The 10,034-nt window shown below is 35.3% G+C and overlaps 1 protein-coding gene across 5 annotated transcripts; it reads right to left on the bottom strand.

The window, feature by feature from the left end:
* Window positions 1-5,261: 5,261 nt before the first annotated feature.
* LOC138321243 (uncharacterized) lies at window positions 5,262-10,034 on the bottom strand. 5 transcript variants are annotated; one of them, XM_069264771.1, is made up of 4 exons: window positions 9,895-10,034; window positions 9,050-9,131; window positions 8,582-8,663; window positions 5,262-7,263 (listed from the first exon to the last, which is right to left on the bottom strand). In XM_069264771.1, the coding sequence occupies exons 2-4, from the start codon at window positions 9,081-9,083 to the stop codon at window positions 6,765-6,767; spliced, it is 615 nt and encodes a 204-aa protein (XP_069120872.1). In that variant the 5' UTR covers window positions 9,084-9,131; window positions 9,895-10,034; the 3' UTR covers window positions 5,262-6,764. The 5 variants fall into 5 exon arrangements, with proteins under 5 accessions (XP_069120872.1, XP_069120873.1, XP_069120874.1 ...); XM_069264772.1 differs by having other exon boundaries at window positions 9,907-9,973; XM_069264773.1 differs by lacking the exon at window positions 9,895-10,034 and adding an exon at window positions 9,457-9,737.

Here is a 10,034-nt window from a genome sequence, read left to right as displayed (position 1 = left end):
TATCGACCTTTGTCTTAATTACGAACATATTGTGCTGAATGTAAGTTCTTGTTTAAGTAAGCTTGGTTTGGTTCGGGTTATGAAGTTTAACATCCTATCAGCAGTCAGGGTCATTTAAGGCTGTTCGCCATGTGTACAGTGTGGTGCTGTGTACGGATGTCAGTATGATTAGGGAGGCTGCGGTATGTTTGTGTTGCATATTTAATAATTAGTAATTACCCCCAGCATAGTTGATTACATTCACAGAATTATAGATGTTTACCAATGTATATATTTCAAATTCATTTCACATGCAGATAACTGACAGTATTATTCATATCATGATTTTAATGTGCGCCATAAATTGGTATTATAGAATCGTCGAAAAAACAACTCAAACTGATTTTCATTAACTGTCGTCGAAGATTTTGAATCTGCAGCCCAGGGTTAGGAGGTAGAAGAAGAATCTCTCACATAAGTGACAGGGTTATCCCGTAGTTGCTAGGGTTTTGTGTGGTTTGTTTATTTGATTAATTAACAGGGTCATGTAAGGAAGACCTCCTATGTATAGGGTTATCGCGTAGTTGTTAGGGTTTTGTGTGGTTTGTTTATTTGATTAATTAACAGGGTCATGTAAGGAAGACCTCCTATGTATAGGGTTATCGCGTAGTTGTTAGGGCTTTGTCTGGTTTGTTTATTTGATTAATTAAAAGGGTCATGTAAGGACGACCTCCCATGTATGCTTTATCCCGTAGTTGCTAGGGTTTTGTGTGGTTTGTTTATTTGATTAATTAACAGGGTCATGTAAGGAAGACCTCCTATGTATAGGGTTATCGCGTAGTTGTTAGGGTTTTGTTTGGTTTGTTTATTTGATTAATAAACAGGGTCATTTAAGGACGACCTCCCATGTATAGGGTTATCCCGTAGTTGCTAGGGTTTTGTTTGGATTGTTTATTTGATTAATTAAAAGGGTCATATAAGGACGACCTCCCATGTATAGGGTTATCCCGTAGTTGCTAGGGCTTTGTCTGGTTTGTTTATTTGATTAATTAAAAGGGTCATGTAAGGACGACCTCCCATGTATGCTTTATGTAGCGTGTATGTAGTGAGCTATGCGTATTTTGGAAGAATGTCATATATTCGTGGCGTTAAATAATCAGACAAACAAACGTGTATTCGTGTTTTGTCTTCATGTATAGTGGAACTGTTTCTCTTTTCATAGTGCTATATAACCGAAGCATTCTGCCGAAGACATCAAGCAACACACCCTACCCAGTCACTATACTGACAGTGGGCGAACCAGTCGTCCTACTTTTTTAATGCTTAACGCTAAGCAGGAGCAGAAACTTAAATAGAATTTGGTTTGAAAAGACAATTAAGTCTTTTTACCGGGATGGGGAAAGGATAGCTCACGCGCGCCAGAAAATAACGTGACATCATTAATGTTGCCCTTTTCTTATCCTGATCTTTTAGATACAATCACGGTATATATTCTGATATTAATGCCTGACTTGTAGTTTGGCCCTAAATGACCTTAGTTTTCGATGGACTGTAAAACTCAAACAAACAAACAAACATGGGACGCAAATGTTTAATTTACATGAAATAATCAAAATGTAGTACATACATGTTCCAACAGATAGAAATAAAAATAAAAGTCATATTTTTGGTTTGATATCTTAACAAAATGATCCCGTAAAACGAAATATTCACTGTATATTCTGTGTTTAGATTGGTCAATATTGAATTAAAAATACCAGATATTGTCACAGTAAAAATGTAATATGTGCTTGTCAAGTGAACGCGGATACTTCGACTCTAAAGGACGATTCAATGAGAATTGAGATATCTCTGTCCGCTTGACAGATTATATTAATCCAATAGATGACTATATTTATCACTGCCTTAGCTCCTATCACTTTAATTAGCATTAATGTTTCTTATTGTGAACTACAGTTATAACCGAGTGACATTAAACATTACTAATTTTATTTGGGTTTTTATATCGAAAAATGAATGATTCTTGTGTACCGGTTTTTTTCTTGTGTTATTTAATTTACTTACAGTGCATTTGGTGGCAAATGGATAGCAATAGACAAGGAAGTAGGTTAAACTCATCTTAGTGTACCTTATTTTATTACGTCCACTGTTTTTGACTTTGGTTTTGGTCTAAATAATAAACGATATTAACAAACAAAAAAGATATCAATTTTTCAACATTTGATCTGTTATGTATTAAGAACATTTATAAACATTTTTTGTGGAACGGTTTTCAAAGATCACAAAACAAGACTTAATTATCAAGGAGCAATTAAACCTTTAAATCTAGGTTAGACAATGGTTAAAAAAATAATGTATAATGAAAATTAGCATGGTCTTAAAAGTTGTGGTTATATGTGCTTTATATGGACCTAAAAGTTGCCTAGTCTATATAAGATTGTAATTGATTATTACTCAGGGGCAAAAACAGGTCATATGATGTGACGACCATGTGTTGTAATGACGGAGATACACCGGATGTTAATTAGCATACAGGACAGGCTAGGTGTGGCATGGTGTCATAGTAGGTACGCCACAGCTTCGTCATGAGTTCCTGTTGAACAATAACCATCTCACCACGGTCTTAAAACTACCAGCAAATAATCTTTAACTTAACATTGACAAATAATACAATAGTATAAAACCACGTCGTATATAGTCACTTTCACAAATGATGCAATCCATAAATAAGCTAATTAGGACTATTATTGTATCAAATGTTAATTAATGACAAGTCATAAACAAGCATAAGTCAACCGATATTTTTATGTGTTGTGTAAGGTATATACTGAATGGACAACCAGTATAATTACAATGACGACATATTTGTATCGCGATACAACAGATCATAAGGAAGTGAAGTATTTAGTTGTATTATTGGTTTGATTTTTATCGAATGTGCGTTTACGTTTTACGTCACATCCGACCAGTTGGTCGTTTCTTCCTCTCAACTGTGTATAACGTCACAGATATAGTTTTACACGGAAGCCGGGACCGTCGATGTAAATTGTTTTACTTGGTATTGTATCCGTTTTTCCTGATAAAACAATTAATCACATCTGACTTTTCGAAATCGTTCACTCTTTTGTTAACTAAACGATTAATATTAAGTATATTGAATGATCTTCTTTAAATTAAAAATTCACATTACTACGATGGCCGACAAGAGCCTGGCAAAACGATATGAAAAATCTGTAACGCTTTTTATCATGGTACAGTTTTTTTTACATCATTTTGTACCATGATATGGTGAATGTGAAATTGCGTTACAGAAAGATTATAAACATCTCTGGAAAATTCAGATTACATTCACATGTTTATGTACCAATAGCCGAAATGAGCCGGCAAAAAGATGTGAAAGCTAATTCCTTTTCACATGTTTTTATACCACTGATGGTATGATGTGAAAGCATGGTACATAAACATGTGAAACGACTTACCTTTCACATCTTTCTGTACCATCAGTGGTACAAAAACATGTGAAAGCGTGGTACAAAAACATATGAAAGGGTCTGAGCTTTCACATCTTTTTGTCCCATCAGTGGTACAAAAACACGTGAAACCGTGGTACACAAAGATGTGAAAGGAGCATTGGAATGTTATTATCAAACACTATGACCTGACCTGACTCCGAACAGCAGGAGTTTGTTTAGGGCGTCACAACAAGCATAAACTGTCGTTGAGCACTTCCGAGGAAAAACAGAAACGAAACTATTCTGCTATTTTTCGGCTGTAACTTGGGGCCTAGAATTGTTAAATAAAACCTGTATGATGTGAGCATTCTTATAATGTAGACAAATAAATGAACATGGTTGCCACAATTATCGTATTTGTCTAATTGTTTTATTGTGTTTTCCGTGAAGGTGTATGCAATCTTAACTGTTGACAGCTTTATCAGGAAGTCATTTGTCAAACTCTGTAACCTTTGAGTCTCTCGTATTTTACATGTTTCTGTGTCATGGCTGTTTTCGGCCGTTCTTTTGGTACAGAAAAATATAAAAGTGACTGCTCACATAAATACTGCTTTCACATATTTCTGTACCATGCTTTCATATGTTTTTGTACCATTTATGGTACACAAACATGTGAAAAAACTGTACCATGATAAGAAGCGTTACAGTTTTTTCATATCTTTTTGCCAGGCTCCTGTCGGCCATCGTACATTACCTTTTTCTTCGTACGTAATTACAAAAGACAAATGAGAAGTTTCAAATGCAACTGTTTTAACATAGCAAAACCACTGAATTGTACCTGCCGCTCCTGTTGTGTGATCGTAAAAGGCGACTTAATTAAGAGTCTTCTTTCTAACGTCTTCCTGGGCACCGACTCATGTAAAGGCTTTGGGTTCTGGCCCCTGGCCGAGACACGTCTACAGAGGTGGTAGTTTATTGTTTTAACTTTACACTTTTTAATGTATTTTACGTAATCAGACTTTCTGTATGATGCATTTATTTATTAGCGCCTTTTATTGTTGTTCTTTCGTCTATAAAATGGACTGTAGAACAATACAAAGAAACGCAATCTCGCATGTACGGAGGTAGCTTCAAACCACTACCTGCACTAATGTATTTTACCTGTTGAATATTCAAGTAGCAGACATAGCAACATTTCATTCTGAATATTCATATAGTAAATAGGAAGTCACATAAAGGCATATGTTAAACATTTGGGTAGCTAACAGGATTCGATCGGATGGCTTGCAGATTGCTTGGGTCTGACTTTCTATCAACAGCTAAACGATGTTAGCTAAGGACGGCCTCCCTGTATGCAATATGTTGTCTATCAATGTTTATGTGTTGGGAGGCTGCGCTATACTCGTTTCGCGTCTCCTTGTAATTATGGAACTATTGACATCGAAAAAAATACCTACCCGGTCACATTAAACTGACAACGATCAAACCAGTCATCATCATCATTTGTTGCTTAAGCAGAATATATTGCCTTTATAAACTATGACAGTTAGCCGTCTTGCAGGTGCAATTGTAACGCCAAACCTGTAAGAAGGAAACCACATTGCGGTCGATGTTACATGCTCGTAGAGCAGTGTAAAATATTCATATAAAAGGCAGAAAATCACATTGAGACAGGCTAATATGGAGTATGTCATATCACTGACTGAAAGCTTCGTACTCTTGATAGTTTTTTATTATATAATTTTTATATATTGAAACTTCAATATTTTTCTTTGATTATCTATCAAAAGCCAATTATTTATTACATGTATTTAGCAAAAATACCAACACTTTCATAACATAAGTCTTCTTTTTTATTTATTATATTTCAAATTAAATAAATAACACCCAAACAAATATAATACAATGAAAGTATTACCGGAATTGATATTCAATGCAGCGCCTCAGTGCATCATGTGCCACAACATTAAAAAATAAAGTTGTATCGGCAAATATTGGAAATAAAGAGAACAACATCATGTAACTTCAGATCATACGTTTATCTTACATAAAACTCCTTGAAGAAGTAAGTCCTTTTCAGTTTGAGTATAAGAAACGCACACTAAACATACTTAATCAGCTAATTATCTTCTTATGGGTGAAGAAATATTGAGACTTCATCATTAACATGCTATGCAATTTTACGCTTTGGTACAATTGGGACAGTATTGTGATACTCAGGAATATTCCAAACTAATTGTTACAGTTCTAAGCTGAGAGATAATAGTTTCAAAATAGTCAGGCTATTTAAAGGAAATATTCTATTAATGTGTTCTTTTCAACTGAACATGTTATGTTATGAAAGCAAAAACTAAAACAATATTTTGAATATTTTTTAAACACTCTGGAGGTAATGTTCAGAGAATACACAAGTATCAAATTGTCAATATTCATATTGAAGTGATCACGCTTTGGCTCATGAAATGCACCGGTTGACAAGCCCAAGAGTCACGTGGTATAAATTCCAAGACATGTAATAACAGACGACTTAAAACACATGGGATGTGGTATTTACACAATAATATCACTCGCATTAAAAATGTCACATGATATTACACAGTTGCTTACATAACACGTGATCGCAAAGTCAGTTTACGAATCACTTGATCTTTCACACGATGCCTTTGATTGTCATTATACATTTTGTTTCCACGAGTTATCATTACTTTACTACGACGTGTCAGGGCCACAGTGTTTTTTCATAGCACGACTGAGTTATGATCGGTCAATTCCGTGAACAATAGTTCCCGTGGATGTCGTCCTGTCTACAAACAATAGAAAGGCTTAAGATGAAATATTTGTATTATTAAGTTGTTGTTTTTTTTTAATCAGTCCAATATCAACACGTTCTTTGAATAATCATTATCGGAAACATCTGCCCCATACAACAATTTTGCTTTTGAACACTTAATACACAATTGACCACACGAAAGATTGCCATGGGTACACTAATATTAACATTGGTTATTGCAAAAACTATCTTGGTGTTAATGTATTGATTTAAGCTGCTGATGAATTGCAATTCATGCCGTGTTATTTTCTAAGCGAGCTCCCAAGCATTGAGTAAAAAAACCTATGGCAGAAAATCCAGTAAAAGTATTTGTCGGATCACAATGACATCAGAAAACACAGGAGAAAGGACATAATTGTTAATATAACATCCGGGAGTTGAAACAAAAATAAACGTAATTTTTCGCTATCGAGAGTTGCAAAACTTCATGGCATCATATCCGAAAGTTGAACAACATGGCATCACGTGATGACTCGTGGGAGTTAAACATTTATATGACGGCATCACACCCGGGAGTTGACGCTGATAGAAATCTCCACGGAACCTTTACTCCTGCGTGTTTCACTGACATTGCTTCCACGGTTATTAACAATGACGTCATCAAACTGATCGTTATTATTTTCATACCTAACACTGATATGTCTCTCCAGCGCTTTGTCACACTGTTCCTCGTAGTAGTTAAGTCTGTTTTGCGCATCTTTGTCCTCTTTTGGGTCTAAGAATGGGTCTGAAGCAGACGACACATTGTCCATAGCGTCTGATGTATCTGCAGCACTTACACTAGGGGACGCAAAGTTCCCTCGATAAACTCCTATGAAGACGTTTTCATAGTTCTGTACATTCTTTTGTTTGTTTGAATGAGTAGACGGAGAATGTCGTATGGGTTTCTTTGGTGCAGATTTTGATGAATTAGATATCACTGATTCATCTTCCACGCTTATCGCCCGCTTTCGTTCTATTGTAACTCTTGGTTGAAGCTCCCTATGGGTTTTCTTTTTGCATCTGAAATGACAAAAAAGTTTGATCATGAAACATCTTATACCGGAATCATGGATTGATTTACCAAACTATTCCTTCTTTAAGATGTTCAGACGTAGTGATAAAAACAAGCGACTTAGATTATATTATGTAACTGCCTTTCAATATTGTAAAAAAGTCTTGCGTGTGTTTGGTATTTTATATAAAAAACACACTCATATCGATAATCTACTGTAAGCTCATTTACTTTTTTGTAATCAAGTTTTAGCATCAAATTAATTTAAACAATCTTGAACCAATTCCTGCCGCCCTGACTTAATTGTTACCTACCTTTATTGTTACTTCAATGTGGAAATAATGACAATATTACCATAGTACTGTTATTTGTAGTTTTTTATCCTAGTAATCCAGAATTGGAAATTAATCATATCATAACATAACGCTACTCTTACTGCGTGATGGGTAAGTCTTGTCAGGGTGGCACAAAAACAGGAACATAGTCATATGTAACACAGAGTGGATCCGAAAGGAATTAAAAGACTGAAGATAGTTATACCAATTAGCATCATAGTCATGAGTTTGGTTTGTACTCCTAAACGTTTTATCAAAACCTGAAGTCATATGGACAAATGCAGGTGTATCTGTTTTTGTATGTGTATGTGTACATTTAAGAAGACAGTACATGTATCATATTCATGTTGTGTAATCCTGTGATAAATATTGCTTATGTGGAAAGGTAGAATGCACGATGTGAATGTAAGGTTATTTGTTTGTTTTTGATTAATTAACGTCCTATTAACAGCAAGGGTCATGTAAGGACGGCTTTCCATGTATGCGGTGTGAGGTGTGTGTTTTGGGAGACTGCGGTATGTTTGTGTTGTGTCTTCTTGTTTAGTGTGACTCTTACCCTTTTTGTAGTGATAAAAAGACACCAAGCAACATACCCCATGTAAGGGTGCATCATGGTTATTGAGAAGTTGATAAAACAAAGTGAAGACGACACATTCGAAGGCGCCTCATATATATCTATATTATATTATACCTATGTAATATAGGTTTGGTGGACGATGGACTTGTAAAACTGGGTCGACAAGGAGAGAAGGAAATGTTGAGATGGAGCCTATGTCATTGAGCTGGAGTGGGTTAAGGAGACATTAAAGTAAACAGGGGTAAAATCAAGTGTTAGTGAAAAAACAGTTATTGAAAAATCGTAATGAGGCATCCCTTGACAAAGTGATAGTGTTGATCAATTTACATATTTTTTGTGCAGATTAAGATATATTAGAAATTATCAATAAATATATATTTCCAAAAATCTCTATACAAAATATTTTTGTATTACCTTGGCACTATACAACTGGCTACAACAACAATGATGATCAGACTGGATACCCCAACAACAAGGACTGATGAGCCAGTGTCACCTGTCAATCAGAATCATAATGAATTATCAAAACCTGTCACAGATACATCATCATCATAATCATCGTTATCATCAAATAATCAAAAACAAAATTGATAGTTCCTCATAAACATGCCATGCAATCTTTATAATTATTTTCACTACTTAAAAAAAACTATCTTCATCATCAGCATTATATCACCATCAACAACAAATATTCATAATTAATACCACCTCGGGAATAAAATCGCAACCATCATCATGATAAAGAGGAAAATGGCAAATGTGCATACGATTGGGGTAAGGGTAAGAAGCCTCCATGGAACAACATTTTAATCCCAGTATTGTCCTTACGGAGATATATGACAATGTTATGTGGTCGATTATACATTTATACTTATACATTACCTGCGACATGTGGTGCACTACTCCCCGTATACATGATCCAAGCTTAATTCCAGAACAAACCCAATGTATCATAAAGTGAGTCCTGTTGGATAGATAAAACATTCATAACTTCAATTATACATCATGTACTTTCACTAATATAGGTTTATTACGAGGTCCTCAGCCACTCCATCACGCCACTTACGCTGTTACTCTCGGACATGGCGTATACGAGAAAAGTTCAACACGATATATACACAGTATCCGGTATACAAGTCTATACCACAAGTTTGAACACCTATTCTGATCAAGTATAAGCGAACAGAGTATTATCTATAATAAGAACGAAAAAATACAAGCTCATCACTGACGGACATTTTCCAAAAATATTGCTAGGTGTCAGTGTCACGTGCGATGAAGTAACCTACATCCGGTCAGCGGTCACAAGCTCTGTACAAGCTAGTATAATGTCATTATGTGTCTGCTAGTCCTCAACATAGACTCGTGTCATCTCGCCACGAGAATGCAGCGTGGCATATCTCTCTACACACAGGAATGTTTTTGTTTGCTACTGTGACTGATGTAAACTTATAACGGGGAAAATTCACATTTGAGTTCCTGTGGAGTATGTAATATACCACTAAAATCACTAAAATAGCTAAAGCTCTACACATTACATGCTTCTTAACATGTAAAATCCACCAGGAAAGTGAAACATCAATTTTATATACAACACAGCATGGAACAATTACATTAAAGAAGATTATGATAAACTAGAGATATAAAGAAGCTGCAGCTTCTTACCCCGACATCATCAAGTTTGTTAATAAAGAAAATAATGACGCATCTAATTATATAATAGTTACCTGTAACTTTACCTCAAGTTGCTCTGGAACAGGTTGCGTCCTGCAGGTTTTACATACAGACGTGTGACAAAACGTAATGGCATATGAGTACATTTCCGTGTTTTGAGGGCTAAGGATATCCGAACCATTACGCACATACA

This window comes from Argopecten irradians, chromosome 4 (genome assembly GCF_041381155.1).
Source record: "Argopecten irradians isolate NY chromosome 4, Ai_NY, whole genome shotgun sequence".
NCBI lineage: Eukaryota > Metazoa > Mollusca > Bivalvia > Pectinida > Pectinidae > Argopecten > Argopecten irradians.
Note: the sequence above shows the minus strand (reverse complement) of the source record. Positions and strands in the feature narration are given on the sequence as shown.

Bases quoted from the DNA above. Each gene is read 5' to 3' on its own strand.
- LOC138321243 (XM_069264771.1), bottom strand. From the start codon at position 9,083: ATGTATACGGGGAGTAGTGCACCACATGTCGCAG. The intron at 8,664-9,049 runs GTAATGTATAAG...TCTGATTGACAG, and splicing joins TAGTGCACCACATGTCGCAG to GTGACACTGGCTCATCAGTC. The intron at 7,264-8,581 runs GTAATACAAAAA...TTGTCATTTCAG, and splicing joins GCCAGTTGTATAGTGCCAAG to ATGCAAAAAGAAAACCCATA.